This window comes from Pollachius pollachius (genome assembly GCF_949987615.1).
Source record: "Pollachius pollachius genome assembly, chromosome: 2".
Lineage (NCBI taxonomy): Eukaryota > Metazoa > Chordata > Actinopteri > Gadiformes > Gadidae > Pollachius > Pollachius pollachius.
In genome coordinates, this window is record NC_136935.1 from 8423705 (window position 1) to 8445660 (window position 21956).

At 52.7% G+C, this 21956-nt stretch overlaps 1 protein-coding gene across 1 annotated transcript in view; it reads right to left on the minus strand.

Moving 5' to 3' along the window:
• Nucleotides 1-731: 731 nt before the first annotated feature.
• The window catches only part of arfgef3 (ARFGEF family member 3), a 26963-nt gene continuing 5738 nt past the window's right edge, over nt 732-21956 (minus strand). Inside the window, exons 11-41 of the mRNA XM_079758550.1 lie at nt 19518-19732; nt 18818-18990; nt 18549-18681; nt 17841-18295; nt 17259-17611; nt 16700-16869; nt 16195-16351; nt 15718-15822; nt 15419-15601; nt 14450-14542; nt 14171-14279; nt 13635-13958; nt 13327-13460; nt 12927-13072; nt 12255-12434; nt 11225-11342; nt 10990-11112; nt 10803-10894; nt 9970-10333; nt 9565-9693; nt 8487-8663; nt 8072-8180; nt 6530-6632; nt 5849-5974; nt 5517-5635; nt 4743-4943; nt 3539-3710; nt 3231-3332; nt 2659-3011; nt 1971-2433; nt 732-1307 (exon numbers count right to left, since the gene is read on the minus strand). Of these exons, the coding sequence (XP_079614676.1) occupies nt 1116-1307; nt 1971-2433; nt 2659-3011; nt 3231-3332; nt 3539-3710; nt 4743-4943; nt 5517-5635; nt 5849-5974; nt 6530-6632; nt 8072-8180; nt 8487-8663; nt 9565-9693; nt 9970-10333; nt 10803-10894; nt 10990-11112; nt 11225-11342; nt 12255-12434; nt 12927-13072; nt 13327-13460; nt 13635-13958; nt 14171-14279; nt 14450-14542; nt 15419-15601; nt 15718-15822; nt 16195-16351; nt 16700-16869; nt 17259-17611; nt 17841-18295; nt 18549-18681; nt 18818-18990; nt 19518-19732 (5873 nt within the window). The 3' untranslated portion in view covers nt 732-1115. The remainder of the gene's footprint in view (nt 1308-1970; nt 2434-2658; nt 3012-3230; nt 3333-3538; nt 3711-4742; nt 4944-5516; nt 5636-5848; nt 5975-6529; nt 6633-8071; nt 8181-8486; nt 8664-9564; nt 9694-9969; nt 10334-10802; nt 10895-10989; nt 11113-11224; nt 11343-12254; nt 12435-12926; nt 13073-13326; nt 13461-13634; nt 13959-14170; nt 14280-14449; nt 14543-15418; nt 15602-15717; nt 15823-16194; nt 16352-16699; nt 16870-17258; nt 17612-17840; nt 18296-18548; nt 18682-18817; nt 18991-19517; nt 19733-21956) is intronic.

The window sequence follows — 21956 nt, forward strand, 5'->3', positions numbered from 1 at the left end:
TAATATGCATGTGTCCCCCCGTTAATATAAATTGCCATGGACTATATTATGCGTTACGTGTTTAGTTTGCGTGTGTTTAAACAGATGGACGCACACACGCGCGCCCGCATTCATTAATTCTTTTACACATACACACACGCGCGCCCGCATTCATTCATTCTTTTTAACACTCACTCGCGGTAAAACAATGTTTTCTCACAATCAAATACTCATCAATCCTAAAAGTTATGGGCATGTACACGATGTCTGTGTCAAGAAAATATGTGTTGGCAGATGCATTGATTTAAAAGTACAACTTATTACCGCTGTATCAGCTGTTCTTTCCCAAATAATTTACCAAGAATGTGTGAATAGATAGATAAGAGAAGCAAAGTGTATGCGCGAGGTGCACAAGCAACATTATGCATGCGCCCTTAAAATAGCATCTGAACAACGCAAGTGATTTCTGAAACTGCAAAATAGCACCAGGGAACGTTTGCGCCAGAACCCGCCTCCTCCTTTCGCCGAACCACCCTTGGGGCGCAAAATCACTCCCTAATTTACCGACGAGTGGCGCAGGAGGGAAAAGAACGCTCTGCGCCAGTTGCAAACTAGCATCGACACATGCCCCAGTGAGAAAGTCAATTGCACCGGATGCAAGATAGGGCCCTCAGACAGACAAACAGACAGAAAGTGAGATAAAGCGACAGACAGTTTGTGAAGAGTTAATAGTTTAATCAGCGTTGTATGAATACAGTTCAGATCATAAAGAGGACATCTTCAGAAGGCCGAGCAGACAGACAGGCAGATCCACAGACACAGAGGGGTCAGACAGGTACACGGACAGGTAGAAAGCTGTCAGACAGTCATGACAGTGATGATGTCAATGGGGGAGATGATGTCATCAGCAGTGATGATCTCATGGGGGGGGAGATGATGTCATCAGGGATGGTGACGATGATGTCATCAGGAGGGGGGGTGGCGATGTCATCAGGGGCAGATGATCTCATCGGGGGGGGGGGTGGTGATGTCATCAGGGGGATGATGTCATCAGGCGGGGTTGGTGATGTCATCAGGCGGGGTGGTGATGTCATCAGGCGGGGTTGGTGATGTCATCAGGCGGGGTGGTGATGTCATCAGGGGGTGATGTCGTAGAGCGTCCCCAGGCGCAGCAGCCAGGCCTGCAGCGCGGCGCGGAGGTGGGGGTCCTGGGCGCGGCCGGTCAGCCGGCTAAAGACGGGGTAGAAGAGGGGCTGCAGCGCCACGAAGGAGGAGTCCCCCAGCAGGAGGACCTGGCTGAGCACCGCCAGCACCATGTTGGTCCACGCCTGCAACACACCGGGAGACTGACGACACCACACACACCATGTACACACACACCAGGAGACTGACGACACCACACCACGCTATACACACACACCGGGAGACTGACGACACCACACCACACTATACACACACACCGGGAGACTGACGACACCACACCACGCTATACACACACACACACCCTCTCTCTCTCTCTCTCCCCCACCCTCTCTCTCTCTCTCTCTCCCCCACCCTCTCTCTCTCTCTCTCTCCCCCACCCCCTCTCTCTCCCACCCTCTCCCCCACCCTCTCTCTCTCCTCCACCCTCTCTCCCTCCCCCACCCTCTCTCTCTACCCCACCCTCTCTCCCTCCCGCACCCTCTCTCTCTCCTCCTTCCCCACCCTCTCTCTCCCACCCTCTCCCCCACCCTCTCTCCCTCCCCCACCCTCTCTCTCTCCTCTACCCTCTCTCTCCTCCTTTCCCACCCTCTCTCTCCCACCCTCACTCTGTCTGTCTCTTTCTCCCCCAACCTCTCTCTCCCCACCCTCTCTCCCCCCCTCTCTCCCCCACCCTCTCTCCCCCACCCTCTCTCCCTCTCTCCCCCACCATCTCTCCCCACCCTCTGTCCCCCCTCTCTCCCCCCCTCTCTCCCCCCCTCTCTCCCCCACCCTCTCCCTCTCTCCCCCACCTGGGTCTGGGCCTGCTGGTCCCTCAGGGTGCTGCTGGAGCCGCTGGCCGTGGACCCGGACCGGGACCTCTCTGGCCTCAGGCCCTCGGAACCCGCGCTCACAGAGTGTCTGAGGGGGGCGGGGTCTGGGGGGGCCCGCCGCTCCGGGGCCGCCATGTAGAGGTTGAGCCGGCCCTGCTGGCTGTGGGTCTGGGTCTGGCTCTGGGTCTGGGTCTGGCTCTGGCTCTGGGTCTGGGTCTGGCTCTGGCTCTGCCTCCTCAGCTTGTAGCCCTGCAGCAGACGGCTCAGACTGCGTTCACCCCCCAGACTCTCCCACCACTCCCTCCTCCCCTCCGCTTCCCCCCCAGGGAGCCTGGCCTCCGACCCCCCAGGGAGCCTGGCCTCTGACCCCCCAGGGAGCCTGGCCTCCGACCCCCCAGGGAGCCTGGCCTCCGACCCCCCAGCCAGGGGGAGAACCACCGAGCTGCAACACACGGGGGGAGACCGTGAGATACAGGCAGAGTGATACAGGCAGAGTGATACAGATAGTGACACAGGTAGAGTGATACAGGTACAGTGATACAGGTAGAGTGATACAGGTAGAGTGATACAGATAGTGACACAGGTAGAGTGATACAGGTAGATTGATACAGATAGTGACACAGGTGGAGTGATACAGGTAGAGTGATACAGGTAGAGTGAGGGATACCTGACTCCTGGGCTGGGAGTGGGTGTGGTCTCTCCTGGGGAGCTGCTAGTTAGCTCCGCCCCCTGTCCCCTAAGCCCTGCCTCCTCTAGGGGCGTGCTCCTGCAGGAGGTGGGGGTGGAGGTCTCCGAGGGGAAGAGAGGGAGGAGCATGACTCCTCCCCGGGTCTCCACGCCTCCTCCTCCCTCCTGCTCCTGGTGGATGTGTGTGTAGCTGCTGCTGAGCTCCACACACAGCCGCTGCAGCCTGCGCACAAGCCACGCCCACTCAGGCCCCCCCGCCCCCCCACTGGGGGAGGGAGCGGGCCGTGGGGGGGACCAGGCGGGCCGCCGGACACGCCCCCGCGGGGGGCTCACCTGGGGGGGGAGGGGGTACAGTTTACATCCACCCAAGGACTTTACCTAGGGGTGAGTGTGTAATATCACTTATCATGTAGTTCTGTAAAGGCATGTTAGCTTGTTGAACCTGTTGCATTATCAATCTTTCGTCTTTTGGTTATGCTCCCCTTCTTTGTAAATTTTTATCCAAATAAAAGCATTTAAATGTGTGTGTGTGTGTGTGTGTGTGTGTGTCACCTGTGCCGTCTCTTCAAAGATGTCTTCGTCCTCAGAGGAATCAGATCCTGGCTGAGAGGAATCAGAGGTGACCTCCTCTTCCTCAAACACCATCTTCTTCACCTGAGAAAGAGAGAGAGAGAGAGAGAGAGAGAGAGAGAGAGAGAGAGAGAGAGAGAGAGAGAGAGAGAGAGATTCAGAATATCTTAATATATATATTAGATTCAGGTGATGCTACATGCTCTCTGCTAGGTGACGCTACATGCAGTCTGCTAGGTGACGCTACATGCTGTCTGCTAGTTGTTGCTACATTCTCCCTGCTAGGCTACCTGTTGTGCGGTCATGCCGTCGGCCTGGCTGAGCAGGGCGCACAGAAGCGTCTGGAAGTAGAGGTTGAAGCTCATGGCTGATTGGCGGTAGAGGTTGGCCGCGCCGCAGACCCCAGACACCCTCATGAGGAGGTACTTCAGACCCGGCCGCGCGTCGAAGTCACGCGCAGTCCTGGGACGGAAGGAGAACACGGATCAGAAGGTCGTCCTCCGAGAACAGAGAACAGAACAGAGAACAGAGAGAACAGAGAGTAGAGAGCAGAGAACAGAACAGAGGGAACAGAGAACAGAACAGAGAGAACAGAGAACAGAGAGAACAGAGAACAGAACAGAGAGAACAGAGAACACAGAGAACAGAGAGAACAGTGAACAGAGAGAACAGAGAACATAGAACACAGAGAACAGAGAGAACAGTAACCAGAGAACAGAGACCAGAGAGAACAGAGGCCAGAACAGAGAGAACAGAGAACACAGAGAACAGAGAGAACAGTGAACAGAGAACACAGAGAACAGAACAGAGAGAACAGTGAACAGAGAACACAGAGAACAGAACAGAGAGAACAGTGAACAGAGAGAACAGAGAACATAGAACACAGAGAACAGAGAGAACAGTGAACAGAGAACAGAGACCAGAGAGAACAGAGGCCAGAGAGAACAGAGAACAGAGAACATAGAGAACAGAAAGAACAAAGAACAGAGAGAACAGAGAAAACCGAGAACAGAGAAGAGAGACCGGAGACCAGAGAGAGCAGAGAACAGAAAACAGAGAACAGGGAGAACAAAGAACAGAGAACAGAGAGAGCAGAGAACAAAGAGAGCAGAGAACAGAGAACAGAGAAAAGAGACCAGAGAACAGAGAGAGCAGAGAACAGAGAACAGAGAAAAGAGAACAGAGAACAGAGAGAACAGAGAAAAGAGAACAGAGAACAGAGAGAACAGAGAAAAGCGAACAGAGAACAGAGAGAACAGAGAACAGAACAGAGAACAGAGAGAGAAGAGAACAGAGAACAGAACAGAGAGAACAGAGAAAAGAGAACAGAGATAACAGAGAGAACAGAGAAAGAGAACAGAGAACAGAGAACAGAACAGAGAACAGAGAGAGCAGAGAACAGAACAGAGAACAGAGAACAGAACAGAGAACAGAGAACAGAGAACAGAGAGAACAGTGAACAGAGGAAGAGACCAGAGAACAGAGAACCGTTACTTGTAGGACTCCCTCAGCAGGTCCAGGATGGTGGCCAGGTTGCTCATGGAGAGGTGGTGGAGGAAGCCCACGGGCCGCCGGGAGCCGAGGGTCCCAGGAGGGGCCCTGGGGGGAATCCCCTCCTCCAGGAGTATGTCGTGGAGGTTCTGGAGGAGGACCTGGTGGGACAGCAGGCTCACCACGATGTCTCTGAATGGAACCCTACAGGAACACAGTCAGAGGGTCGGTTCTAGTCCCTCAGTCCAACCTCAGTAGGTTCTAGTCCTCAATAGGTCCTAGTCCCTCAGTCCAACCTCAGTAGGTTCTAGTCCTGAGTAGGTTCTAGTCCTCAGTAGGTTCTAGTCCCTCAGTAGGTTCTAGTCCCTCAGTCCAACCTCAAATGGTACTTGTCCTAAGTAGGTTCTAGTCCCTCAGTCCAAGCTCATTAGGTTCTAGTCTCAGTAGGTTCCAGCCTCAGTAGGTTCTAGTCCCTCAGTCCAACATCAGGAGGTTCTAGAGTCCATCAGTAAGTTCTAGTCCCTAAGTAGGTTCTAGTCCCAGTAGATTCTAGTCCCTCACTAAATCCTAGTCCCTCAATAGGTTCTAAACTCAGTAGGTTCTAGATCAGAATACTTACCCAATTTTCCTTTGTGATGAGCAGCATGGAGGGGGAGACACCTGTCAATCATTTATCCTTATTGATGTTTGAGTGTCTGTGTGGGTCTCTGCTTGCGTCTGTCTGTCTGTCTGTCTGTCTGTCTGTCTGTCTGTCTGTCTGTCTGTCTGTCAGTGTACCTTCTCTGAGTGAGTCCGTCAGCAGGGAGCTCGATGATAAGGACGCAGGACTGAGCGTGCTCAAAGCCCTCCTTGTGATTGGGCGTTTTAGGAGAGCACTGAGAGTCCAGCAGAAACACCTGCGCACACACACATACACACACACACACACACACACACACACACACACACACACACACACACACACACACACAGACACACACACACACACACACACACACTGTAGCAGTTCTTCTCTAGGCCTAGTGGTCTTATTGCTGTAGTAGTTCTCTAGTTCTAGTGGTAGTTGGAATACGAGTAGCGGTAGTACTGCAGTAGTACTGCAGTAGTACCTGCTGGGCCATGGCTCTGATCCTCAAGTACTCAGCCTCGGCGGAGGCGGAGTGCGTCGGCGCGGCGACCTTCACATCGCAGGCGTCTCCGGAGGCGCCGTCCGTCCTGAAGCACAGCAGCAGCTTCTAGAGACAGAGACACAGCCTTAATGACTGTCTAACCCCTACCTGCTCCTTAATGACCTGTCTCTGTACTGTCTAACCCCTACCTGCTCCCTCATGACCTGTCTCCGTACTGTCTAACCCCTACCTGCTCCCTCATGACCTGTCTCTGTACTGTCTAACCCCTAGCAACTCCCTATTGACCTGTCTCTGTACTGTCTAACCCCTTCCTCCTCCCTCATGAACTGTCTCTGTACTGTCTAACCCCTACCTGCTCCCTCATGACCTGTCTCTGTACTGTCTAACCCCTAGCTGCTCCTTTAATGACCTATCTCTGTACTGTCTAACCCCTACCTGCTCCCTAATGACCTGTCATTACCCAGTGAATGATCCCTGCAATCCATCCCTTTTCTACCCAGTTCGCTAAAACTATTTAAAGTATTGTTTGCCCGAGTGTGTACTAGGTGTGTGTACCAGGTTTGTACCAGGTGTGTATACCAAGTGTGTTTCAGGTGTGTGTACCAGGTAATTTTTTTACCTGGTGTGTGTACCAGGTGTGTGTACCAAGTGTGTGTTTACCTTGACAGGCTCAAGTGTGACTGAGAAGGCATCTTGCAGGGCGCAACATGCCAGCCTCCACATCTCCTCGGTGAAGACCGGAGCGCCACTCACCACCACGTACCTGAGACCACAGAACAGCTCTATACACATAGATCTAGAGTCACACGTACCTGAGACTACAGAACAGCTCTATACACATAGATCTAGAGCCACACGTACCTGAGACCACGGAACAGCTCTATACACATAGATCTAGAGTCACACGTACCTGGAGACATCAGAACAGCTCTATACACATAGATCTAGAGTCACACGTACCTGAGACCACAGAACAGCTCTATACACATAGATCTAGAGCCACACGTACCTGAGACCACGGAACAGCTCTATACACATAGATCTAGAGTCACACGTACCTGGAGACATCAGAACAGCTCTATACACATAGATCTAGAGTCACACGTACCTGAGACCACAGAACAGCTCTATACACATAGATCTAGAGTCACACGTACCTGAGACCACAGAACAGCTCTATACACATAGATCTAGAGCCACACGTACCTGAGACCACAGAACAGCTCTATACACATAGATCTAGAGCCACATGTACCTGAGACCACAGAACAGCTCTATACACATAGATCTAGAGCCACACGTACCTGAGACCACAGAACAGCTCTATACACATAGATCTAGAGTCACACGTACTTGGAGACATCAGAACAGCTCTATACACATAGATCTAGAGCCACACGTACCTGAGACCACAGGACAGCTCTATACACATAGATCTAGAGTCACACGTACCTGAGACCACAGAACAGCTCTATACACATAGATCTAGAGCCACACGTACCTGAGACCACAGAACAGCTCTATACACATAGATCTAGAGTCACACGTACCTGGAGACATCAGAACAGCTCTATACACATAGATCTAGAGTCACACGTACCTGAGACCACGGAACAGCTCTATACACATAGATCTAGAGCCACACGTACCTGAGACCACGGAACAGCTCTATACACATAGATCTAGAGTGATTGAGTGAGTGAGTGAGTGAGTCAGTGTGAGTGAGTGTGAGTGAGTGAGTGTGAGTGGGTGAGTGTGTGAGTGTGAGTGAGTGAGTGTAAGTGGGTGAGTGAGTGTGAGTGAGTGAGTGTGAGTGAGTGAGTGAGTGAGTGAGTGAGTGAGTGAGTGAGTGAGTGTGAGTGTGAGTGTGAGTGAGTGAGTGTGAGTGTGAGTGAGTGAGTGTGAGTGAGTGAGTGAGTGAGTGAGTGTGAGTGTGAGTGAGTGAGTGTGAGTGTGAGTGTGTGAGTGTGAGTGTGAGTGAGTGAGTGTGAGTGAGTGAGTGAGTGAGTGTGAGTGAGTGAGTGTGAGTGAGTGAGTGAGTGAGTGAGTGAGTGAGTGAGTGTGAGTGTGAGTGAGTGAGTGTGAGTGTGAGTGTGTGAGTGTGAGTGTGAGTGAGTGAGTGTGAGTGAGTGAGTGTGAGTGAGTGAGTGAGTGTGTGAGTGTGTGAGTGGGTGAGTGAGTGAGTGAGAGTGAGTGAGGTACCTGATGCAGGAGCAGCCCACCCTAGAGATGGTCTCTGCAGGCTCGGAGACGCAGGAGACCAGCAGGGTCAGCAGGTCCTTCAGCATGACGTTCATCAGAGACTCATGACCTACACACACACACACACACACAGTGTGTGTGAATCACAGTGCAACACTGCCCCCTAGAGACTAGTTACACATCTCCTAGGAGCCTGGTTCACCAACCCGTAGACTGTCACTAACCAATTAAGAGAGGTTAACTATCACCATGAATAGTCCTTTACACTTAGAGAGGTTAACTTATCACCATGACTAGTCCTTTACACTTAGAGAGGTTAACTAACCAACAACACTAGTCCTTTACACTAAGAGAGGTTAACTAACCACCATGACTAGTCCTTTTCGCTAAGGGAGGGTTGTTGTGACCAACAGACCTGATTGGCTGAGGCTGGTCAGGTGATCCACCACCAGCTCGCATGATAGGCCGATGGCGTGTTTGAAGTTGCCACCGGCCGCGTCCCAGTAGGTGTGGTCGCCATGGCTACGCTGCAGCCACAGCGTCATCACAGGAAGCAGCAGCTGGACCACGGCCAAGACCGCGAAGCCTGGACCTGGAGGAAGAGAGTACTGTACTACTGTAGCACTGTAGTACTGCTGTAGTACTACTACAGAACTACAGGACTGTAGTAGTACTGTAGAAGTACTATGGAGTACTGTAGTACTACTACCACAGAACTTCAGTTCTGTAGTAGTTCTATGGAGTACTGTAGTAGTAATGTAGTACTGTCGTAGTACTGCAGAGTACTGCAGTAGTACTGTAGTAGTATTGTTATACTGTAGTAGTACTGAAGAAGTACTATGGAGTACTGTGGAGTACTATAGTAGTATTGTAGCAATACTTTGTAGTAATGTAGTAGTACTGTGGAGTACTGTGGAGAACTATAGTAATACTGTAGAAATACTGTGAGCAACACAGGTGAGTTAGGTGCTAGCTACCTGGTACACAGGTGATTTAGGGACTAGTTAGCTGGTACACAGGTGAGTTAGCTAGTAGCTACCTGGTACACAGGTGAGTTAGGTAGTAGCTACCTGGTACACAGGTGATTTAGGGACTAGTTAGCTGGTACACAGGTGAGTTAGGTGGTAGCTACCTGGTATACAGGTGATTTAGGGACTAGTTAGCTGGTACACAGGTGAGTTAGGTGGTACTGACTGGTACACAGGTGATTTAGGGACTAGTTAGCTGGTACACAGGTGAGTTAGGTAGTAGCTACCTGGTACACAGGTGATTTAGGGACTAGTTAGCTGGTACACAGGTGAGTTAGGTGGTACTGACTGGTACACAGGTGATTTAGGGACTAGTTAGCTGGTACACAGGTGAGTTAGGTTGTAGTTACCTGGTACCCAGGTGAGTTAGGTGGTAGTTACCTGGTACACAGGTGAGTTAGGTGGTAGTTAAGTGGTAGTTACCTGGTACACAGGTGAGTTAGGTGGTAGTTAAGTGGTAGTTACCTGGTACACAGGTGAGTTCCCTCAGGAGGGTGAAGAGGAGTTGCAGAGTGGGAGCCTGGTGTTGTCGAGGACAGTTGGACACGGCTGCAGTCAGCTGTTCCAACAACAGGATCCACACCTGGATCAAACCTGTTCAAACAAGATTCACACTGGATCAAACCTGTTTAAACCAGATTCACACTTGATCAAGCCTGTTTGAACCAGACTCACACTGGATCCAGCCTGTTTGAACCAGATTCACACTGGATCAAGCCAGTTTGAACCAGATTGACATTGGATCAAACCAGTTGAAACCTGATTCACACTGGATCAAGCCTGTTTAAAGCAGATCCACACTGGATCAAACCTGTTGATTCACACCAAGGTTGTACACACGAATGTAAGACAGAATGAGGCTTCATTGACCTGTTCCGTCGTCCACCTCCTGCAGCACAGAGTCCAGCCCGTCCTCCCTGCTGGGGGGGCGGTCCTCCCTGCTGGGGGGGCGGTCCTCCCTGCTGAGGGGGCGGTCCTCCCTGCTGGGGGGGCGGTCCTCCCTGCTGAGGGGGCGGTCCTCCATGCTGGGGGGGCGGTCCCGGCTGTGGAAGGGGCGGTCCTGGCTGCTGGGGGGGCGGTCCTGGCTGCTGGGGGGGCGGTCCTGGCTGCTGGGGGGGCGGTCCTCCCTGCTGGGGGGGCGGTCCTCCCTGCTGAGGGGGCGGTCCTGCAGGCCGGCCGGCCGCGCCCCTAGGAACACCGGCTTGGTGGCCATCTGGTAGATCTTAGCCAGGAGCTGGGATCGGGCAGGATGAAGAGTGGTAACCACAGTAACCAGAGAGCGGTAACCATAGTAATAAAAGAGAGGAAACCATAGTAACCATAGAGTAGTTACCATAGACTGGTAACCATAGCAACTAGAGACTGGTAACCATAGTAACCATAGAGTTGTAACCATAGCAACTATAGAATGGTAACCTTATAAACCATAGAGTGGTAACCATAGCAACCATAGAGTGGTTACCATAGTAACCATAGAACCATAGTAACCATAGAGTAGTTACCATAGACTGGTAACCATAGCAACTAGAGACTGGTAACCATGGTAACCATAGAGTTGTAACCATAGCAACTATAGAATGGTAACCTTATAAACCATAGAGTGGTAACCATAGCAACCATAGAGTGGTTACCATAGTAACCATAGAACCATAGTAACCATAGAGTAGTAACCATAATAACCATAGATAGATGTGTGTTCCTACCTGGGAGCACCTGTGCAGGTAGTCGAGGGCCGGGAGGCAGAGGTCTATGGAGCTGGAGGGGGGGCTCAGGACACAGTCTCCTATCTCCTCTCCTGGAACCACACCACACACACACACACAGTGTCTCCATGGGTTCCCAGCGGGGGGGGGGGGAGATGTCGCGCGGAGGGGGGGATGTCGGACTCACCCAGTCCTTTGATGAGCCTGATGAGACACATGATGTAGTCTGAGGCGGCGCTGGCGAACACCTGGCTGCTCTCCGTGGAGACGAACGCCTCGAACACGTCCAGCACAGGGGCCCGGGGCCCCCCTGGAGACACACACACAGGGTCACACACTGTGGTCTGTGTGTGTGTGTGTGTGTGTGTGTGTGTGTGTGTGTGTGTGTGTGTGTGTGTGTGTGTGTGTGTGTGTGCGTGTACCCAGTGTGCGCTCTGCCTGGTGTGTGTGTAGGGTGCGCAGGGCGCTGAACAGAGGTCTCCACCCTGAGAGGATTTGAGGGGAGCAGGCCTCCACCAGCTGGCCCAGAGACGACACCACCTGCACCACCACACAGACAGGATCTATACATTACCCATACATTATTTATACATTACCTATACATTACACACATTATCTATACATCATACACATGATCTATACATTACCTATACATTACACACATTATCTATACATCATACACATGATCTATACATTACCTATACATAACACACATTATCTATACATCATACACATGATCTATACATTACCTATACATAACACACATTATCTATACATCATACACATGATCTATACATTACCTATACATTATACACATTATCTATACATCATACACATGATCTATACATTACCTATACATTACACACATTATCTAAACATCATACACATGATCTATACATTATACACATGATCTATACATAACCTATACATTACCTATACATCGTACACATTACCTATACATTATCTATACATTATACACAATTATCGTTACATTACCTATACATTATACACATTATCTATACATTATACATATTATATATACATTATCTATATATTATACACATTATCTATACATTATACACATTAAATACACTAGACAGTGTAGATGTACCTGGCCTGTGCTATAGATCTAGACAGTGCAGGTGTACCTGGTCCTGCTATAGATCTAGACAGTCCAGATGTACCTGGTCCTGCTATAGAACTAGACAGTGTAGATGTACCTGGTCCTGCGCTATAGAATCAGACAGTGTAGATGTACATGGTCCTGCGCTATAGATCTAGACAGTGCAGATGTACCTGGTCCTGCTATAGATCTAGACAGTGTAGATGTACCTGGTCCTATTCTATAGATCTAGACAGTCCAGATGTATCTAGTCCTGTGCTATAGATCTAGACAGTGTAGATGTACCTGGTCCTATTCTATAGATCTAGACATATACAGTGTAGATGTACCTGGTCCTGCGCGTCCTCGTCGCAGCGGCCCAGCTGCAGGACATGCTGGAAGGCGGTGAACAGCGCCTCGTTGAAGTGGAAGTGTGGAGGCTCCGCCCAGCTGCTCAGAACCTCCATCAGCAGGTCGTGGAGGAAACAGATGGCCTTCTGGGAGATATGGCGCTCCCTGTGACAGGCTGCCTGGGGTCAGAGGTCAGAGGTCAGGGGGAGCTCACACTAGCTGAACCTCACAGCTGACGGAGGAGAGGTGGTGTCGGCAGAATGCAGCCTGCACCTCCTCGAAGGAACCAAAGGTAGCCCCCGTACTCCAGGAGGGTGTAGCTCACCAGGTAACAGACAGGAGGGTGTAGCTCACCAGGTAACAGACAGGAGGGTGTAGCTCACCAGGTAACAGACAGGAGGGTGTAGCTCACCAGTTAACAGACAGGAGGATGGAGTTCACCAGGTAACACACAGGTGGGTGTAGTTTACAGGTAACACACAGGTGGGTGTAGTTCACCAGGTAACACACAGGTGGGTGTAGTTCACAGGTAACACACAGGTGGGTGTAGTTCACAGGTAACACACAGGTGGGTGTAGTTCACAGGTAACACACAGGTGGGTGTAGTTCACAGGTAACACACAGGAGGGTGTAGTTCACCAGGTAACAGACATGAGGGTGTAGTTTCGTACCTCCACCAGGTGGGGCGCCACCACGCTCCAGGTCCTCATGAGATGGAGGAGGGGGCGTGTCCGGTCCCGAGCCAATCGCAGCGCGGCCTCGCCCAGTCGGACCAGGTGGAGGGAAACACATCTGTCCAGCCCACACCTGGACTCACCTGGATACACACACGCACATACATACACAAACACACACACAATCAAACACACAAACGCACACACACAGTTGTACGTCTGTTTAACTATGTGTACAGGATGTGTACATCTGTATACAGCTGTATGTAGTGTACATGTGTGTTTTCTGGAAGAATAAGACATTCAATGAGGTGGAGGATAAAGGTGGTGTCCATGTGCGCGTGCGTGTGTGCGCGTGCGTGCGTGTGTGGTTCTGTGAGTGAGTGTGTGTGAGTACCAGGCATGGCCAGGGTGTAGTGGGTGGTGCTGCTGACGGAGGTGAAGATCTGCCTCTGAGACGCTCTCCGGAGCTGACAGAGGAAGCTGACCAGAGCCTCCAGCTTCAGGGAGGCGGAGCACTCCTCGAACAGCCTGAGACCACAAGACAAGGTCAGAGGTCAGAGAGGACCCCCACAGGGAGGACCAGACCCCTGAAGTCAGAGAGGACCCCCAAAGAGACCCCCAGACTCAAAGAGAAGCCCCTCAGGGACCACCAGGGAGGGTAGAGGATACTGTGGTCTGAACATCAACGTTAAACACACCCACCTGTCCGCCTGGGTGGAGAGTGTGAGGACGGCTTGGGCTGCGCTAGGTCCAGTTAGCATGCTACCTTCTGTTAGCTCCAACCGCCGGGCCCTGCCCCCCCGGGCCCCGCCCCCCCGGGCCTGCTCCTGCAGCAGCTCCTGGATGGACACGGGCTGGATGACCGGCTGGCTCAGGCCCAGCTCAGATGACTCTGCCCTGGGCTCACAGCTCAAATCCAGCCCCAGGCAGACGGGGGAGGCCTGCTGGGTGACGGGGGTCAGACACGGCCGAGACGAGACGTCACTGAAGTGGACGTGTTCCAGTGAGCTGATATACTCACTCACCCTGAGAGGGAGGGAGGGAGGGAGAGGGAGAGGGAGAATGTTTAGATTTAACCCTGAGCAGATTTGAGTATAAGTGAGTGTGCGTGTGTGTGTGTGTACCTGAGCGGTTGTGTGTGTGTGTGTATGTGTGTGTGTGTGTGTGTGTGTGTGTGTGTGTGTGTGTGTGTGTGTGTGTGTGTGTGTGTGTGTGTGTGTGTGTGTGTGTGTGTGTACCTGAGCAGGTGTGTCCAGCAGTCTGGGTTGTGGCTGCTCATCTCCAGCCCCACGCTGAGCACGGCGTCCATACAGAGGACATGAGACACATGGAGGCCCTGCTGTCTCACTGCACACACACACACACACACACACACACACACACACACACACACACACACACACACACACACACACACACACACACACACACACACACACACACACACACGTTGCAGAAAAATCTTTACCAAACCGGATTATTAAAGTATAGTGTGTGTGTGTAATTGTGTGTGTTACCGTGTGTGTTGGGGTCTGCTGTCTCTCGGTCTTCCTGAACGCAGGACGCTGCGGCCATCTGGGCAAGAGCGGACTCACAATGAGCGGCCACACCTAAACACACACACACACACAAAAACACAGACACACACAATCACACAAGCACGCACACACGCACACCCACACATGCACACAAACACAATAGAATCAATGCTCTCCTAGTGCTGTCTGGTTGAAGGTTCGTACTGTGGTAGTGATCACTACTGCATCACCAATACACCACCTAATATACTACACCACCAATACACCACCTCTTATACTTATACACTACATCACTGATACACCAGTACCAAGTACCCTGGGCACTGGTTTCTTGTCATGGCCTGGTAAATGCTATGGTGTGGTTGGGACGTGATTGTGGTTTTGGTGATGTGGTTACCAAGGTAACAGCTGTGGTTGTGGTGTGGTAACCTTGGGAACAGCTGTGGTGGTGTGGCAGTGGGGTGGTTACCAAGGGAAAACTGTGGTTGTGGTGGTGTGGTTACCATGGGAACAGCTGTAGTGGTGTTGTGGTGGTGTGGTTACCATTGGAATAGCTGTGGTTCTGGTGTGGCTACCAAGGGAACAGCTGTGGTGGTGGTGGCGTGGTTACCATGGGAACAGCTGTGTTGGTGTGGTGGTGGTGCGGTTATCAAGGGAATAGCTGTGGTTGTGGTGGTGTGGTTACCAGGGGAACAGCTGTGGTTATGGTGTGGTTACCAGGGAAACAGCTGTGGTTATGGTGTGGTTACCAAGGGAGCACCTGTGGTTGTGGTGTGGTTACCATGGGAACGGCTGTAGTTGTGGTGTGGTTACCAAGGGAATGGCTGTAGATGTGGTGTTGTGGTTACCATGAGAACAGCTGTGGTTGTGGGGTGGTTACCGAGGGAACAGCTGTGGTTGTGGTGTGGTAACCGAGGGGAACAGCTGTGGTTGTGGTGGTGTGGTTACCGAGGGAACAGCTGAGGGCGGCGGCCTGGCGCAGGCCGTCCAGGCTCAGGCAGATGGTGTCTCTCTCTCTCTGGCTCTGGCCCCCGACACCCCCACGACCCCCGGCCCCTGTCAGACACGCCGACAGGACCTCCATCAGGGACCCCCACACTGCGGCCAGGACGGAGCGGGAGAACACACGCCCTGCACACACACACACTGTTAGAGTACACACTCACTCACACACACACTGTTAGAGTACACACACACACACACACACACACACACACACACACACACACACACACACACACACATACCTGCCAGGACAGCCTCACTGCTGGTCCGCTGGTTACAGCTGGATGCTGATTGGCCGGAGTTCCTCATCTGAGCTCCAATAGCGCTGCTCCCCAGCCCGTCGATGTCTGAGGGGAACAACTGTTAGCATGCTAACTTGCAGCAGGTAGTGTATATGTACCTATTAGCATGCTTACTAGTGGCAGGGAGTGTAAATGTAACTGTTAGCATGCTAACTAGCATCGGGGAGTGTATATGTACCTGTTAGCATGCTAGCTAGCATCAGGGTGTGTATATGTACCTGTTAGTATGCTAACTAACATCAGGGTGTGTATATGTACCTGTTAGCATGCTAATTAGTGTCAGGGTGTGTAAATATGAATGTTAGCGTGCTAACTATCATCAGGGAGTGTAGGTGTACCTGGTAGCCTTCTAACTAGAGTCAGGACGTGTAAATGTACCTGTTAGCAAGCCAACTAGGGTCAGGGTGTGTAATGTACCTGTTAGCATGCTAACTAGCGTGCCGGTGTGCTGGTTCTGGTAGCCGGCGTCTCCCAGGAGGTTCCTCAGCAGAACCTGCTGGTAAAGCTCCTCAATCCAGACTGGGGACAGCAGCACCAGCACCCCACTGGCGTGGACCGCATGCACAAACTCCTTCTGCAGGGTGGAGGGAGGGGTTGAGGGTTAGGGTGAGAGGGGTGAGGGTGACGGTTAGAGGGTAAGGGTTACAGGGTTAGGGTGAGGGTTAGAGGGTTAGGGTTAGAGGCTTAGAAAGCAGCACCATCACCCCGCTGGCATGGACCGCATGCACAAACTCTTTCTGCAGTCGGGAGGTTGGGGGGGGGAGGGTGAGAGGGTAAGGGTGAGAGGGTGAGGGTGAGAGGGTGAGGGTTAGAGGATTAGATGGTGAGGGTTGGAGGGTGAGAGGGTGAGGGTTAGAGGGTGAGAAGGTGAGGGTTAGAGGGTTAGAGGGTGAGGGTTAGAGGGTTAGGGGGTTAGGGTTACCTGGCCCAGGGCGGCCGGCAGGGTGGAGGGGTGGAGGTAGTGATCACAGCAGCAGAGCTTCAGGTTGAGCAGCAGAGCGTAGTACGACACCAGGTACAGACCGTCTGCGTTCATCAGCGACCGACAGGTCAGACCGTCGCCCCCCTCGAAGCCCGGAGAACCGACCCCGCCTGAAGAGACAAGGTACAGACTCCTAGCTTTAGAGAAAGGTACAGACTCCTAGCTCTAGATAAAAGTACAGACGCCTAGCTCTAGGGAAAGGTACAGACTCCTAGCTCTAGGGAAAGGTAAAGACCCCTAGCTCTAGAGAAAGGTACAGACTCCTAGCTCTAGGGAAAGGTACAGACTCCTAGCTCTACAGAAAGGTACAGACTCCTAGCTCTAGGGAAAGGTACAGACTCCAAGCTCTAGAAAGAGGTATAGACTCCTGGCTCTAGAGAAAGGTACAGACTCAGTCTCGGTCTGGAGACATTCTATAGAGATTATAGGGAGGTTCTATAGGGAGGTTATATAAAGGTCCTATAGGGAGGTTCTATAGGGAGGTTCTCGAGGTTCTCACCAGCTTGTAGTCCAGAGCAGAAGGAGGAGGAGGAGTTCTGCAGGAGGAGGTCCAGTTGGGAGGGGTCTCTTAAGGCCAGGAGGCGGGGCATCAGGGTGGCCAGCGATTGGACGAAGAGCCGGGCGCTGTGCTGGTCCGCCTCCTGGTCGTGGAGGAGTTTGAGTGACAGAGCTGCGGAGCGCAGCGTGCGGTGGGCCTGGCCCCCGGGCGGCGTGTCCTGGTCGTCGTCAGCCAATGAGACGCTGTCTGAGCCCATATCAGACACGTCAGAGCGGCCAGAGTCCTTCTCTGCTGCCATGGAGTACTGGTCACATGACTCCATCTCCAGCCTGGAGCCCTCCTGCTCCTCCACACTGCAGACAGACAGACAGACAGACAGACAGACAGACAGACAGACAGGCAGACAGACAGACAGACAGACAGACAGGAACACAGACAGGCAGACATTTTACATTAGTTTGAATAATAATATACAATATATATCATGATAATAGTCTCCACAGTACCTATCATTATATGTACATATATTATTATTTATATTATATTTATTATATATATATATATATATTGTTCTAAGAGGACCTGAAGTTGCTCTCGCTGTAGCGGGAGTTGACCCCGTGATGACCCCGCCCCCTGGACTCCACAGACAGGAAGTTGGTGATGTCAGGGTAGACGAGGGCGTGGCCTCGCTGAACCACGTCAGGTGGCACCACCCTCCGGACCCTTCCCCCCGCCTCCCTAGCCCCGCCCCCGGCAGGCTCCCCCTCCCGCCTGCTCTCGTCCAATCGGCCGCCGGCGAGGGGAGAGGGGAGGCGGGGCTCCTCAGGGCTGGGGCAGCCCAGCTCAATCCCCTCCAGCTCCAGCCTGGTCTGGCCCGTTTCCGTGGTGATGCTGATGCTGACGTCAGGGCTGCGCTCCGAGGGCTCCCACTGAGCATGCTCAGAAGATAGAACCCCCCTCTGGTCCGCCTCCATCAGCTCCCTCTTAGACTCCGCCCCTTCCTTCAGATCCTCCAGCCGCCCGAGGATCAGACGCACCTGTCGGAGGGCAGACGGGAGGGGCGGGGCGAGTGAGGGCGGAGCTAGTGAGGGACGGGACAAGTGAGGGGCGGGTCTAGTGACGGCGGGTCTAGCGAGGGGCGGGGCTAGTTAGAGACGCGGCTAGAGAGGGGCGGGACTAAAAGGGGCGTGGCTATATAAGGGTGTTGCTAAAAGGGGTGTGTGTGGCTAAATTGGGGTGGGCGTGGCTACATGGGGTGGGCGTGGCTTACATTGGGGCGTGGCGTGTTACCTGGTCAGGCTGGAGCCCCTGGCCCTGGGAGAGGAGGTGCAGAGAGTGGAGGAGGGAGCAGGAGCAGGCAACAGAGGAGTAACACGCTTCCACACCTCCTTTAACACACGCCTCCCTCACTCCGTCCATCACCCTGCAGGCACACGAACACACCATGAGCTCTGGAAACAAAGCCTACACCTAGTCTCGACCTAGGCCTCGACCTAGCCCAGATCTAGACCTAGACTAGGCCTGATGATGATGAGTGATCAATTTTAAAAGGGGCTGACAGCCGGAGCAGGTCCAGGTCCAGGTCTAGGTCCAGGTCCAGGTCCAGTTCCAGGTCCAGGTCCAGGTCAAGGTCCAGGTTGGACGTCCTGTTGCTGAATCCCCGCTTCCTGTCAGGCTCCACGGAGCAGCAGGGACCAGCGAGGTCGAACACACGCTGGGGACAGCCTAGGATCTACACACACACACACACACACACACACACACACACACACACACACACACACACACACACACAGAGACACACAGAAACACAGACACACACACACACACACACAAACACAGACACACGCACACACACACACACAGAGACACACACAAACACAGACACACACACACACACACACACACAGACACACACACACACACACACACACAGACACAAACACACAAATTATAATATACATCCAGCCCTGAGCGTGTACCACCCTCCTTCCCCTCCTCTTCCTCCTCCTCCCCCTTCCTCTCCTCCCCCTCCTCCTCCTCCTCCTCCCCCTCCTCCTCCTCCTCCTCCTCACTCCTCCTCCTCCTCCCCCTCCTCCTCCTCCCCCTCCTCCTCCTCCCCTCCTCCTCCCCCTCCTCCCCCGCCCCCCCTCCTCCCCCTCCTCCTCCCCTCCCCCTCCTCCTCCCCCTCCTCCTCCCCCCCCTCCTCCTCCTCCTCCTCCTCCTCCTCCCCCGCCCCCCCTCCCCCTTCTCCCTCACCTCCTTCATGACGTGGATGGCGTGGGCGCGGTGCTGAGGGGGCGGGTACAGCAGGAGGCGGTGGAACAGGGCCTGCAGCACGGGCCTCATGGCCTCCTCGCCCCCCAGCAGGCGCACCAGCTCGGCCGCCAGGTAGCACACGGTCCGCACCACCGCCGGGCTCCTGGAGGGGGGGGAGGAGGAGCAGCCCGACCCCCGGCCCTCCGGACCCACACCTGGAGACACAAACACCTGTTAGCAATCCTGTTCCCGCCTCCTCCTCACTCCTCCTCCTCCTCCTCACTCCTCCTCCTCACTCCTCCTCCTCTTCACTCCTCCTCCTCCTCACTCCTCCTCCTCACTCCTCCTCACTCCTCCTCCTCCTCCTCCTCCTCACTCCTCCTCCTCCTCACTCCTCCTCCTCCTCCTCCTCCTCCTCATTCCTCCTCACTCCTCCTCCTCCTCCTCCTCCTCCTCACTCCTCCTCCTCCTCACTCCTCCTCCTCCCTCCTCCTCCTCCTCCACACTCCTCCTCCTCCTCCTCACTCCTCCTCCTCACTCCTCCTCCTCCTCCTCCTCACTCCTCCTCCTCCTCCTCCTCACTCCTCCTCCTCACTCCTCCTCCTCCTCCTCTTCCCCCTCCTCACTCACGACTAAACAGAGGGCTGATGGAGCGTTTTCAGTTGCTGCTCCACGTCTGTGGAACCATCTCCCTCTGGATATTAGATCCGCCCCCTCCAATTCAGCCTTCAGATCCAGGCTAAAAACCCACCTTTACTCCCTGGCCTTCCTTGAGCCCGGATATTGAAGGTTTCCTTTTATTTATGTTGCATATATTTAGGACTATTGGTCAAATGTGTTTTTTGTATTATTTCTTTATTTAGTTATCCTCTGTACAGCACTTTTGTCAGTTATGCTAAATCCTCCCCCTCCTTCTCCTAGCCACTGCTCCTCCTCCTCCACCTCCTCTTCTCCCCTCCTCCTCATCACACCTCCTCCCCTCACCCCCTCTTACTCCTCCCCTGTTTCTGGTGCGTGCAGAGGGTTTAATGGCACCCTCAGGGCACCCGCGGCGATACCATTGGGCCCAGGTCGGCCTGGGCCCACCCATTTTAGGTCCGGGCCCGCCCATTTTGACCCAGGGTTATAGTGAATAGTGAGTGATTTTCATTCTAGCTGTTCATTCAATAAGCAGCCTGAGGAAAGCTTTGAGTAAAAGCTTCTCAGCCAATCAGCGGCTTCTACCCCACGTGTGGACTGCCTGCCCACAGGCTGCAAGTGATCCAATGAAATGAATGACGTTGGCGCGCAAGCTTTTCAAGCAAGCTCAATGAGACAGACGCAGACAGTAGCTAGCTATTAGCTAATATGAAACGCAAAGCAAAGCAAAGCAGCTTGTTTTCATTTCAATTCAGCAAGAAACGCTGCGAGGAGCTGGAGGAGGAAACTCCTGCCACTTCTGCCTGCTTGCCACGGTCAGACAACTTTGGTGACAAGGCTCTCATCCGACCCGCCTGCGCGCACTTTTCCATTCCGGTGGAAGACGCAGAGCACACTGTGTTTGTGCAGCAGCTTAAAAGAAAGGCAAAGGCCAACAAGACCATGAACGAGAAAAAAAAAACTTGTAGAAGTGCTCGACGCATGCACCTGTGATATTTTCCCCAACATGAACAGTCTCCTGCGGGCCCTCCTCACATTGCCCATGACGACATGTACTGTGGAGAGATTCTTTTCAGCTGTCAATCGGATGTCCCTGCTTTCATTTGAAAGGGAATTGACAGATTCACTGGAATATCAAGAAATTCTTGCTGTGTTCAGCATGAAACCCCGCCGTCTCCTGCTGTAACAAGCCCCAAGTCCCACAAGCAAGTTTGAATTGAATTGTGTGCAAGTGTGATTATTTATCAGTTATCTCGGATTGTTATGCTGTTGTTTATATGGTTAGATATGTTATTCATTTAATTATTCTTAAGAAATAAGCTACAGGAGAAATATTTCTGATCGTTTTACTGCTGTTTGTGTTTAGCAGCTGTGTCAGATTCAATGCTGCTGTTATTTCATGTCCATACAATTCTTCTGTCATTCTGAATTTATAAGAAACAGTTAAATAATTGTGGACAGCTCCCTGCCCGCCGTGCTGGGTAAATAAATGGAAAGAGAAACAGACCCTCCAAAGATATAATTCCGTTTCAGTCTTTTTTACGTATTGAACGCTCAAAAGAGATAAATGAAGTTAGGCTTACTCCCAAGGTGTGTGTCTTTGTCTGCTTCAGCACTGAGCTGAGGACAGCGACGCAAGAGCCACACAGGTAGGCTACTGAGTCGCTGTCCTCAGTGCCGCAGAAAAGCGCTGAAACGGAGATGAAGGGGAACCCGTTTTTTTTTTTGGACTAATTTTAACTGGCCCATCCAGTTTTCTGGAGGCCCACCCACAATCGAAATCCAGGCTCCGGTAGTGCC